This window comes from Orcinus orca, chromosome 1 (assembly GCF_937001465.1).
Source record: "Orcinus orca chromosome 1, mOrcOrc1.1, whole genome shotgun sequence".
Lineage (NCBI taxonomy): Eukaryota > Metazoa > Chordata > Mammalia > Artiodactyla > Delphinidae > Orcinus > Orcinus orca.
In genome coordinates, this window is record NC_064559.1 from 147,952,226 (window position 1) to 147,966,279 (window position 14,054).

The 14,054-nt window shown below is 36.4% G+C and overlaps 1 protein-coding gene across 5 annotated transcripts in view; it reads left to right on the forward strand.

The window, feature by feature from the left end:
* The window catches only part of ERICH3 (glutamate rich 3), a 112,019-nt gene that overhangs the window by 46,781 nt on the left and 51,184 nt on the right, over positions 1–14,054 (forward strand). For 2 of the 5 annotated variants that reach the window (XM_049703139.1, XM_049703135.1), the window contains 3 exons: positions 482–577; positions 4,980–5,198; positions 13,051–13,231. In XM_049703139.1, coding sequence (XP_049559096.1) covers positions 482–577; positions 4,980–5,198; positions 13,051–13,231 — 496 coding nt within the window. Of the gene's footprint in view, positions 1–481; positions 641–4,979; positions 5,199–13,050; positions 13,232–14,054 lie in introns of all 5 variants that reach the window. The other 3 variants (XM_033405978.2, XM_049703136.1, XM_049703146.1) reach the window with 2 other exon arrangements.

Below are 14,054 nucleotides of genomic sequence, written 5' to 3' on the forward strand. Positions count from 1 at the left end.
ATTGTCTGCTTTTACTTCAGCACCAATCTTAAGACCTAAAGGACTCATACTAGAGTTGATGTTGAAAACATTTAAACAGGAATGAAGTTCATTTTAATCATAGGCCCTTAGATGTCTAAATTAGGAACATTATTCAACTTAACATTTAATTGAACAAAGCCATTCAATGTACAGCATCAGTTAGGTATTGTAAGCGAGTTCACAGTGTGAATAAAATACAGGAACCTAACAGAGAACACCTCCTTTATCCAAAATACTCTACAATTGCGGCAGTTAGGTGTGTAGAGGACTTCCACACCATATGTTTTAACAAATACGGTGGGTCATAAGAGTATGTATAATGGAAGGACATAATTAAAGGTTAATCTGTTCAGTAAAAAGGCACCATTAATTAGTCTAGGCAATTTGTTGAGCTATTAATTGGTCCTGGAAACATGTCAAGATACTAATTTAAATGGAATTTTTTTCCCTAATTGTCTAGACAGCCCCTCGACCATACACTGCCCCAGGAAATATGCAGCCTCCAATTCGATTACAACCTCTTCCCAGTAATCCTGCAGTAGGAACTGCTCCAAAGGTAACTTCGGGGTCCAGATCAAAAACCTCATTGCTGGAAAATGAAGCTCCATTTCCCATTGGGGTAAATGCTTTTTCTTCACAGTCTTTAAGATGCTAGATTCAATTAATCTATTTAGTGAAATATATACTGTGCACTTATTAAGCACTTGCCATGTATGTCTGTTTAATTATTTCTTACTTTAATTGGAAGGCCTATAATTTCTGTGTTTTGGGGCAAAAGAGTAAGGAATAGATTTGTAATAATTTAAGATGATCTCTCATGAATTTGAAAGGTTGTGTGAAAAACAAAGAGGAACTTTTTATAGCTAGATATGACTTCTATCAGAATAGACCAAGTTTTGACTGCTTCCAAATTTTAAATGCATGAAACCTAGAAAATGAAACTTTCCAAGAATAGGTTTGCATTTGCATGCCGACTTACTTTACCATCAGTGTATGAAATTGCTTCAAGTTTGACTCTGGAGAAGGTTGGATATAGAAGGAAAAGAATGTCCATCTTTAAAAAAATCCTGAATTAATCACACACAGAAGCTTGACTATGCTTCCTTTTCAAGGTTATATCTCAGGTAATTTTCACTTATTTTAATAGAGCACAGGAAGGAGGTATGGTAGCCATAAAATATGAGTTACTTAAAAGGGAAGGATAATTGGGACATTTAGTAATTAGGGAAGGTATTGTTTGCATTTTTAAGACCAAGAAGAAACATTTGCCAGCTTAAGATAGAATCTGTGTTACGAGTACAATTGTAATTATGCTCAAATGGGTGAATTTAGCTCCATTAATTATTAGGAAACATATGACATATGAAATTAAGATATTTTTATCTAAAGCTGACAGATGACCTTGACACTAAGAAATTAATTCAGACAGATAAATTGTTGTTTTTTCACATTAAAAGTACAAAAATAACCCTAAAATGATAAATAATATTTAAATCCATTTAATATGCTTTTCACCTTGTGAAGCATTTTTCACAAACCTTACTTAACTTAATAGTAGTTTCTTGGAAAGAAGGAGAAATTAAACCAAAAGTGGTGGCATTTTGTCTGGGACGACTGCTTAGAGCTAGGCGGGAACTAATTGGGTCATAAGCCAATTAGGTTGACACTTTCTTGGATCTGGTCTCCACTTTAAATGTCCAGAGATTTCCCATTTCAAGCTAGTGTCCAGGAATAGTCAGATCCCGAGAGATTGTCTCAAGCTAACTAAAATAACACATGACAAGCCCATTTTTCCTCACTATAGTAAATCAAAATAGGGAATCAAATCATAATTAGGGACCATTAATTCATCAGATAACAATTAAATCAAAGCTTGTAGGAGCAGTACATTTTCCCCTTATAGGCAGACCTACATGGGAAGCCAGATCACAATGAGAAGGTTGCCTGGTGAGTATGGAATCAGAATGAGGGAATATGGTAGAATGGAATGTTAATGGCATCAGGTCATCTTAGCTTGATGCATCTGTCTCCTCTTAGGAATGGGCTTGGCAAAGGTACCAGAAAGCTCAAAGGTCTTTGGCTAAAGCCCTCTATATCCTCCAGGGATAACTTTGCCTTTAGGACCGGAAATATTCAAAGCCCAATGGATTTCCTGTCCCTTAGTTAGTACTCAGATGGGCACTTTCCACATTTGCCAAGGTGATTTTATTCTTTTCTAAGTTCCTATATCTATTAACTCTTCTCGATCGGACCCATCTTTATGTTAGATATGTGAACACTGTCAATCAGGTAATATTTAATTTTTTCTGACTAGCGAACGATTTTTCTTTTAGGTGATTTTCCAAACCTGCTCTGAGCCACTGGGTAGATTTATTAATTAAATCTGCACGGGGCCTTTTAGTCTACCATTTCCAAGTTTTGGGGTGTGAGTGAGTGAGGGATTGCACTTAATGGTAGCTTACACATGCCGACAAGATTGAGATCAATTCCATGTTAATTTCAACTAGCTAAACTTACATTTTTCATCCAGTGGAATTTATTGGGCACTTACTATGGACCGGGTCCTGCTCTAGGCATTGGTGATATATCAACCATCAAAGCAGACAAAATTCTCTAACTTTTTGCAGCTTATACTGTGATGTACATAGGCAAAATATACTGCCAGGAAGGACATGCAATTCTTTCAATGGCATTGATGATGAAAATTACTTAATATAAAATCAGACAAGAAATTCCTAAAGAATAATAGTCTGCATGATTGCGGAGTATGTAGTAAGCACCCACTAAAAGAGTAAAATATATGCATGGGGGAATTGTTTGAAGGTGCAACAGACTTAAGCAGGTTGAATTTTCTAAGTATCAGGGGTGAGGAGCTTTGATTTAGGCAAAAGCAATTTGGTCAAAACAGACTGGCTGAGATGCTACTGAGTAAAATTAATGGTGTGATTGAAAATGATTATCCTTAGAATGAGAGTTTCTTATACACTCTTGATAGGAGTAGAAATTGGTACAACTATTTCTGAAGGCAATATGGGAATATCTATCAACATTTTAAATGAACATGCTCAAGCATTTTAGCATATTGAAATTTATCCTAGGAACACACATGCATGTGGAAAGAAACAGATTCAGGAATATTTAGTATTGTAATATTTGCAATAGTGAACATTTGGAAGACACCTAAGAATTTATTGTTTAAAAATATTATGGCATATTAAAGTATATTAAAAAATAAGGTAAATTATTTATACTGGCATGGGAAGATGTCCAAGATGCTTTGGGCTAAGAAAAAGCAAGGTAAGGAGCAGAAGGTTAATTTTTAAAATTTACTAAACCATTTCCAAATAAGGTATGCCATTGATTGATAACTACTTAGAAATTAAAAGATAGACCCCAGGCCCAAAAAGTTTTGGATTCATTGATTTTATTGTTTTATTATCTTGTTTTCACTTCTTTAATTTATATTTGTTATTACGATGTCAATGCACACCATCACAGAAAAATTGGAAAATGTAAGAAAAGAAAAATGAGAGCATAAATAATACCTGCAATGTCAAGCATTCTAACAATTCTAAACCCCTTGGTGAATATCTATTTAAATCCCTTTCTGTTCACATAAATGTTGTTTTCAATCAAAATATGACGTATACATGCCTTTCTTTAAACTGCTTTTGTTTATTCAGCAATGAGAATGTTTGGGGAATGACGTTCCTTTCGTAAAAATAACTTTTCACAATTTAAGCATCTCAAAATAAAGAATAAATTGGCTGAAAATGAATTTAAAACAATACCAAATAAATTGGTAAAAAACGGATAAAAATGATTAAAGATACTTTAAAGTTTGGGAAACTACCTCAGATATACAAAAATTATCAATATGTGAAAGTTCAGAGGCTCAAATATACCTGAAACATAAAGTTTTTGTTTATACATTAGGTGCTTTTAATCATTAAGGTAATACATGTTGACTAAACTTATATGCCCTCACCACCCCACAATGATTCAAATCCACAAAGGCAACCCTGTGTTCCGAGTCTTCCAGTCATCCCTGATTTTATCAAAATCCACATATAAATTATTTAAAAGAAATGTAAGATCACACTGTATGGACCTTTTTATGTCAGGACTCTGGACAAATAGATTAACACTATTCTTTTTAAAGCCTGATGAGAATCTATTATCAGAACAAAGCAAAATTTAGTTAAATATCCTCCTACTGATGGACTTGGTGGTTCAACTAAACTTTTTTTTCTTTTTCTTTTCTTTTTTTCATGGAAAGGCATTTTATTTTAAATATAGCAGCATGGGCATGTCAATCCCAAACTGATCAACTAAATTTTTTAGACATATGTGTGTGTGCATGTGTGTGTCTGTGTGTATCCTTATACACATTTACATAAGTGTACTTGTGTAGTTATCTGGGTGAAATTTATTCCCACAAGTTGAATTTCTAGGAGAAAATAAGCTGAATAGAGACTTTGGGTCAGAGTCTGGGGTTTTGGTTCCTTGAAACCATATTACCAAGGAATGTTATAACACCTGGGTGGGTGAAATCAGTGTAAAAAATGTGCAAATACCCTATCGTTAAGTGAACTATCCAATCCTATCTCAAAGTATAACACTTCGAACTTCTTGATTTTAAATTGTTTAATTGTACTGGGTCCCCATAGATTTAATGGATTGTTGAGGGAAAATCCCCAAAATACTATAAAAATGCCATCACTGTATGTTTGGTTTAAAAAATATACTTAAATAAGGTTAGAAATCCATGAAAATTTAATTTGCTACGGGTACTACAAAATGCCATTTTTCAACAGATTGAAGTGTTTTAAGTTTGTCTATTGATATCAGTTGTGTTTGCACACAATGTCAATCATACAGTCTTGTCTTTAATTTTGGGTTATGTTGGGTCACCACTTCTACTTCACTTGTTCTTATGTCATGAAATGTGATTACAGGGCAAGAAGGCAATGATGAAGTTCAGGAACTCCATGGACAATTCACAGGGAATGAATCGATATCGATTTCCAAAGATTAACCATTACATGATGCCTATTCCTCCTCCACTTCCTCCCCCTAATGGAAAAATCACAAGGGAAAATAGACCTGAAACATGGAGAAGGAGAAGAGTTCGTCCAACCACTGCTCCAAATGGCTTAGAACCTCTCTTTACCAGGGTGATTATAGAATCAAATTTTCTTTTATTAATTTAGCACCGATTACATTGCACTATTAGATTTCTAGATGAAATCTAAGGAAATCGAATGCAAAATGACTTGCATAAAGAAATATAATAATTTTATAAATGTAGTAATTGTAAGCTTGAATGAATCTGAAACCAAATATTTGAGTAATTCAGTTGAGTAATTTAGCATAATTGAGAAAAAAATCAAGTAAATCTTGTATTCCAATTTAGTTTGTATTATACCCATTTCCAAATCATTTATTTCCTTTAATTTGCCCATTCAATCACATGTCAGGAAGTATTTTAACATTTAATTTGTGAATATTCAGGGACTTAAATATATCGAAAAACACAGTGTACCATATAAAATAATTATTAACACTCACTTTTAATAATTTTGGCAAATTACTGTATAATATTCATAAATATTTTCCTTTCAGTGTTCTTAAAATATATTGTAGCTTGTTGTAATCATTCCTTAAAATACTGATAAAGAAAATGGTCCTAAGGCCAGTTATACTTTATACAGATACAGGCTAGTATGAAGGCAAAAGATCTCTTAAGTTTTGGAGTGTAAGTATACAACTAATAGCAATTATATGTAACTTTTGTGGTTATTAGCAGATGGCTGGGTCAACATTTCACCTGATGGAGAATCAGGGAGCGAAGTGTCAACATTGCATGTTGACGGCATGTTGGCTTTCCAAAACCAGCCTCGTTCAAGTGCTCTGTTTACCGCTTGTCCACATCTCCCTCCCAGCAGCTTGCCTCACCAATAACTTGCCTCACCAATAACCTTCTCTAAAAGTTGAGACTGTCTTCCTTGTGCTTGCTCAAATTTCCTCCTTTCAATCCACCTTTCACTAATTCTTTCTTTGTTACGGTCTCTGAGAGAGCCTGTACCCCCCATCTCCGAGGCCCACCCTCTGCCCTGTTCCTTGATCTTATCCTTTTCCACTGCCATGGCACTTTGCACTGTCTGTCATTCTCCTCTCCTATTTGGATTTTTATTCCTTCCTCTAGTATTCATCTGTGTCTCTCAACATACCCAGGCATAGAGTAACCAAGTCCTTTCCTCACATTCTGTAGCCTGAGACTTCTGTTTTCTCCTTTCCTACTGCAGAGTTCTCTGAAGAGTAGTTTACTGTAGCTCAGTCTAACAAGCAACCCCTGGCAACTCAGCTTACATTTAATTTCTTTTTCTCATTATTGTCTGTTGCTGGTCAATGGCAATTCTGGGACCCAGACTGGATGAGTAGTCCCTGTCCTGGGGTATTTGGCCTTGTGGACAGCAGAGCCATGGAATGCTCTGAAGATTCCATTCAGGAGTGACACATGTCACTTACACTTGAATTCCATTACCAAAGCCTGACAGCAATGGAGTGGAAGTATCATCCTCTCATAGAGACATGCAGTGAATATTTGGGGGCAATGATAGAATCTACCACATCCACTAAAACTTACTTTGAATTCTTTGAATGCTGGCATTGTTCTCTACCAGGCCAACAAACATGCTCTCTTGAAGGCTGTGGCCCCCACTTGCAAAAATGGTGACTTCCTCATCATCCTCATTTGGTGGCAGCATTCGATTTTCTGATGCTAGAATATATTACTAGGGCGAACTCTACCTGGTCATACTTTATAAAACATGTTTAAATCTCATATAAACCATAAGAATATGTAAAATCTATATGTTCAAGTTAAACAACAATCAAACACCTGTGTATATGCCATTACTTTCCAACAAAGTAGAACACTTTTGTCATACGATAAACCCCCTGTTTCCTGCCCTGTCACATCTTCTTCTCCTTCCCAGAGCAACCACTATTCTGACAAATGTGTTAACTGAGTCCCTGCTTTTCTTTGGAGTTCTATTACTTGTATGCATAAAACTTCAAAATAAGCGCAAACCTAGCATTGCAATGAAAGAATAATATATCTAGGAGAAAATAAACTGAATAGAATCTTTGGGTCACTATCTAGGTTTATTTCCTTGACAGTTTTAAGAGCCCCTTGTGGGGAGGTGAGAGAGGTCAGGTCATGAGTGTGTCCTAGAAAAATGGGGCTCACCAGAGTCAAGGCATCTAATGAGGTCCTCGTGTGGGCCAGACACTGGACGTCCAGGAGGAATATGATCAGGCAAATGGGCTTCTGTAGTTGGGCACAGAGGAGAGAGCAGCAACTTCTCCACCCTGTGGTCATGGCAAGTGAAGCACGGATAAGCATCTGAGCTGGCTTCCCCTGGGCATTCTATTTCAGATTGGAAACACAGCAGGTGTCAGCAGGCATCCTGGCTCTGACAGACCTTGGCATGTCTGGCTTTTGAGTTCACAGGGCTTCAGTCTGACTTGGTCTTTTTTTTTTTTTTTTTTTTAACTTCTGTTCTCTCTTTTTGGAATCCTTATTTTGAGAATGTTGGGACTACTAGACTGATGCTCTAATATTCTTAGCTTTTCCCTCCCATTTTCTACTTCTTTGCCTTTTTGCTCTACTTGCTGGGAGATTTCTTCAATTTTATCTTCCACACATTCCATTTAAATTTTTATTTTTTCTTTTTTAAAATTTTATTGAAGTATAGTTGATTTACAATGTTCTATTTAATTTCTGCTGTACAACAAAGTGACTCAGTTATACATATATATATTCTTTTTCATATTCTTTTCCATTATGGTTTATCACAGGATACTGAATATAGTTCCCTGTGCTATACAGTAGGACCTTGTTGTTTATCCATTCTATATATAATAGTTCGCATCTGCTAATCCCAAACTCCCAATCCTTCCCTCCCCCACCCCCCTTCCCCTTGGCAACCACAAATCTGTTCTCTATATCTGTGAGCTATTGACATTTTTCTTTTCCTGCCATATTTTAAATCCTAGAACTCCTTTTAGTTCACTGAATGTAATTTAGAAAGCATCTTATTCTTGTTCTGCATGATTTTGATTCTTTGGTACTTGTGGAGACTTGCTTTGTGGGCTAAGATATGTTCAGTCGTTGTAAAAAAATGTGATTCTTTAATTGTTGGGAGCAGAGTTCTATAAATGTTCAATAGGTAAGAAATGTCCAATTATGTCATTCATATTTTTACATCCTTACCATTCTTTTTTATCTGCTTGGTCTCTTAGTTCCTGAGTTCTAGCGATAATTCATTCTCTGTAGTTGTGGATTTGTCAGTTTCTTCTTGTAATTAGTCAAGTTCTGCTTTGTAAATGTTGAGAATACCTTGTTATATGCTCTCAGATTTGGGATACTTTACCTTACTGGTGAAGATATTCTTTATTATTAAAAAATGATCCTCTTTATCTCTTATTACTTTGGCCTTAAAATCTATTTTGTCTAATAGTATTTCTCCTTATTTTCTTTAGATAATATATATGTATATATATACATAAATATATATTTATATTTATACATATGTATTTCTTTTACTTTCAGTTTTTCAATGTCTTTAAAGCTTTAGACTTTAAATGTGTTTATGCAGCATATGTGTGCTTTGCATTTATTTCAACCCGAGAATCTCTGTTCCTTTAATAAGTGGGTTTACTCTAATGACATTTATTTTATTTAGTGGTATATTTAGATTCACTTCTACCATCTTAGTTTGTATTTTCTACTTACCATGATTTGTCTTTAATAGTAGCATTTTATGCTGTTATTGCCTTTTCCTCAAAGCTTCCCTCTCTTGCCTCCATGGCTCTCTACTGTCACGGTTCTTTGTTCTCTCCTTTGACCTCTCATCTTGCTCCTCTGTGCCTCTTTCATCTTCACCCCTAAACCTGGCCATCACCATAGGCTTAGACCTTGACACTTGTCTTTCTATTCAAAATGCGGTCACCTTTCCACATGGCTTCGGTAGCTTTCTAGATGTCTCTTGGACCTGTCACTAGCTCCTGGGTCCTGGGGTTTAGAATAAAATTGGCACAGTGTGGTAAATTATGCATTTTTTTTTTACAGTGTACAGTTCATGGTTTTATTATATTCAGAAGTTAAGCAACCATAAGCACCATCTAACTTCAGAACTTTTTCATCACCCCAGAAAGAAAGAAACCCATATCCATAAGCAGTCATTCTCTAATCTTCCTTTCCCTACCCCTTAGCAACTACTAAGCTACTTTCTGTCTCTATTGATTTGCTTATGGATATTTCATATTAATGGAATCATGCAATAAATATTCCTTTGTGTCAGGCTTCTTTTACTCGGCATAATGTTTCGAAAGTTCATCTATGTTGCAGGTTGTATCAGTACTTTCTGTTTGTGGCTGAATAATATTCCACCATATGATTGTACCACATTTTGTTTATCTCATTGTCAGTTGATGGGCATTTGGGTTGTTTCCACTCTTTGGCTATGAGTAGTGCTGCTATGAGCATTTGCCTGCAAGTTTTTGCATAGACATATGTTTTCATTTCTTTGGATGTATACCTAGGAGTGGAATTGCTGGGTCATATGGTCACTCCAAATTTTACTTTCTGATGAACTGCCAAACTGTTTTCCCAAGTGACTACACCATTTTACATTTTCATCAACAGTGTATGAGGGTTCAAATTTCTCCACATCCTCAGCAATACTTGTTACTGTCTTTTGATTCTAGCTGTCCTAGTGGGTAAGTGGTATCTTAACTTGTTTCAAATTTGTATTTCTCTAATGACCGATGACATTGAGCATCTCATTCATGCCAATCATACACTTTTACTTTAGTATTTAGATTTATTTTATTTTGATCTAGAAAAGATTCATTTACGGAGAGATGGCTCTCATGATTAATTTACACATTAAATTCATTCTTTCATTTCATGACTACCATCCCAAAGCATCCTTCAAATGCTCTTAAAAGGTAAGAAAGAGGTAAATGAAAGAGGTAAAGAAATGTGGCTTGCTGGTGGCCACCTGTTCCTCTGTGAATGTATAGAACAGGGTCCCTGGCTTCTGTGGTCTGTGTCTCTAGGCCATGATCCATGAACTTCCCACTCACCTTTCAAGCATCTGTAATTACACAGGGCTTATCTGGAGTCTAGGAAACCAAATCACAGTGTGTAGATCTTACAGCCCAGCACATTGATTCTGTGCCCTGTTGCTTTATAATTTGGAGATATAATACCTGCAGAGTTTTTTTTAATGCTTTTACAGAATCTATGTGACTAGTTAGATTTTGCTCTGAGGTTTACCTCATCATCTGCAGAAATTCTGTGTTTCCACTCAGAACTGCTGGTCACCTACTCCACACAGCAGCCTACTGAAAATGTGGATGGTACTATAAATAGTGTTTATATATGTGAAAATACAGGCTTTCAAATAAGAACCTACTTAATTATTATGCTTATCAATTAAAAAATAAAACAGTTTGTTTTAAGTTTTTATATGTTTTATGATAGAGAAAGCAAAGAACTTCTTCAGGCATGAACTAGTCTGGGGCTTTCTCCATATCTGGTTGAGGCCCCCTATCTACTTCCTAGACTCCAGATAAGCCCTGTGCAATTACAGATGTCTGAAAGGTGAGTAGTAAGTTAGCAGATTGAATCAGGAAGCAGAGGGTTAAAGGCAGGAGGGGGAGAAGAGAGTAAGCAGAGTCCATCTCAGTAGTAGTAGATTCTACATAATGATGTTAAATTAAACTTTGTAGAATAGCTCCCAACATGTTTCTCCCCTGCCTAAAACCTTTCACTAGCTTCGCCTTTCCTAATGAAAGCGAGTAATTCTTCTGCCTGACTTTTAAAATGTCAGTTTTATGATTATTCGGGTGTGTTGAGACTTATAGGTCAGAAGACACTTGCCTTTAAAAAGACAGTTTGTCCCTTACAGTTCTCAAGAGGAAGGGACATGCCTGTTTATTTTAGTCAGAATTCCATCTAGAATATTGTTTGACACATATCTGGACACTGTCTCTCAGCCAAGTTGATAAATAAAATTAACCATCACACCAGGCCATGCAGGGCCACCCAGGGAAGCACCAGGGCTGTCAGGAGAGGCATGGGAGGAAAAGGTGGGAAAGAGCCTCTGTTGTGGTTTCCGAGGAAGAATTGGGCAATGCAGGGTAAGCAGGCATAGGATGGGATAGTGTGAATGATTTTGTCAGACTCTGGTGTTGGGCTGTCCTGAGTTGTCTGGTACCTGGTGCTGGGGCAGGGGAATATTGGCCCAGAGTGTTAGAGGCAGGGTGAGGGTGGATGTGGGCTCTCAGTTGGTTAGTGTGTACATGATAAATGTTCTCTCCAGGGAGCTTGGAGCTGAATTTGCCTTAGGCTGGTGATTGTGGGTTGGGTTGCACATGTGCATGTCACGTTCCACAGTTGCTCAGGCAAGAGGAAACATGAGATGACTTTGTAACCAAGAGCCAGGCCTGCCATCATCCCTTTGCTTTCAACTGTGACTCAAGGAGATGTTTCTAATCTGCAAAGAATTATCCAGTTTGCTGATTTACGTTCATGGCTCCTGGTGTCCCTGAAATATTTCTCTTGATTATCTATTTGGGAGCTCTGTCCACAGGCAAGACAATTTGCTCAAACTTTAAATCTCAGACTCTCCCGCCCATTTACACTTTTCAGACTGTCATTTGCTGAATTTCATCAAATTTACTACTTCTGGATTTTGCTTCAGAGAAATAGGAGTGAATGAGAAAAAAATCCTCTGAGGTAGAAGGGAATGGCTTTGGAGATGGAAGTATTTTAGTAGTTCCTTCAGAAATTTTTTTTGCAGCTTTGTCATTCTTAAAAAAATGCATGCTTCCACGGCATCTGTAATTCAGTGAGATCAAACTCAAATAATTGCCTTGGATTCACTGAAAGTTGGTCTCTTCACATTTTTCATTTAGCTAAAAATTGATTTTTAGAAAAGTGAAGTAGATTAAAAGTAATGCCTGGTATCTGTATAGTTCTAGAAACCTATGATATTCTTACTAGGACCTCTTAAAGTCTCTCAAGGAGCCATTCCTATTTCTCTGCCTCTTCTTCCTCTTCCTTTTCTTGCTTCTCTTTCCAGGTCTTCCTCTTAGAGGTTAGGCAAACACTATACTTATTCACTACTGTGAAAATACTTCAGAATATAAACTAGGAGGCAAGGCATTGGATATTTAATCTCTGGTATTTAAGTTTAGTGTTTATTTTATAAGTAATTTAAATTGGTCAATGCCATAGAATATCAGGTAGGTTTATGAGGTGATATTTTTTGTTGGGTTTATTGTTTGATATTAAGAATAATATTAATAATGTTGGTTTTTCATTGAACTGAATGCCTCCTGTGAAACTGGATAACCCCAGGTACCCAGCATACATTGTTCCTGATCCTGAGAGTGACCATAGAAGGAATCAAATGTGTGCATCTCCCTCCCACAAAGAATAAGCTCAGGGAAGGATGTATTGTCAGTGCTCAAGTATAAAGATAACACTCAATTACAAAAACAATTGCTAAATTACAGTTAATGTCAATTTGAATTAGAACAAAATTATGTCACCAATATTTATTTAATTAATTTGATTTGAATTTTTATTTGAGAACTAGCAAAAACAACCAAGAGTAGTTTCCTCTTCCCGTCACTGATATTTTTGTTGCATGTAAAACACAGACACCCACGTAAGATAAAAGGTGACAAACTTTGTCCAAATCCCCAGAATTTACATTAAAACTACAAAGCCAAAATGTATATATGCTATAATTGTTAAAGGCATTTGTTCTGTAATGGGCTTGACTTTTTGTGCACTGTATATAGATTGACATTTTATAAGGGTTTTGTTGCAAGGTACATAAAAATAGCCTTTTCTATTCTTTGTATTACACTCTGATTAGAAGGTGATCACACTCTGATTAGAAGGTAATTCGTTAATAAGCCCCCCTTTTTTGTTTATTCTAGGATTCAAGAAGGATTCACAAAACACCACTGCATAGTAATGCAGCTATTACAATGATCTATTTGGGGAAAAATGTGCACATAGCTTATGATCACTCAGATTTCCGGGATGAAATAAAAGTTTATCAGCAGCACTGTGGTGGGGAAAACCTGTGTGTCTACGCAGGCAAACTGCTTGAAAAAGGTACACATAAAATGTGAATGTTTCCTATATCAAAGGGTTTTCCTAAACCAAAGGGTTTCCTATATCTCCATAACAGGAGGGGTATGAAACCCCTAATAATAGTGATTAGATACACTTATTTTTTAAAAGTATCACTTTCAACTATTAATTTTGATGAATAGCTGAAATTAGCTACAGTCTCAAATTGGAGTTAACATAATGAAATTTTCCTGGGTCTTAGATCATGCTTTAATCAATAGAGTTCATTTAAAATGGCTACTTGACTGCTGGGAAATGTGGCACATACAGATGAAAAAAGAACAAGGCTTAGCTGAATGATTTTCTGGGAGATGATGTCCACTCTGTGATAAGATTGCAAAACCAAAGGTTACGGGAGAATGTTACTTGGCTACGTGTTATTTTGCGTGCATATTGATCCCAGAACTGACTTTTTGTTATGTCATTGAACAGTCTTGAATAATAGGTTGGAATGGGGACTGAAGTAATTGAATCCTGTCCACACAATAGTTTTGTCTCAGCTTGCCCTTGATTGCCATGAAAGTAATCGTTCAAAATTGAAAAGTTGGGTGACTCAGAGTTGACTTGTGGTTCAGCAATCTTAGCAATTTAGCTGGACTGAAAATAATCTGCCCTTTTTACAAATCAAAGCTGTGCATGATTCAGTGAAATGTGAATAGGTTTTTAGGAGACTTCTGTTTTAAAAAAAGGGCCATGGGGCTTCCCTGGTGGCACAGTGGTTGAGAGTCCGCCTGCCGATGCAGGGGACACGGGTTCGTGCCCCGGTCCGGGAAGATCCCACATGCCACGGAGCAGCTGGGCCCGT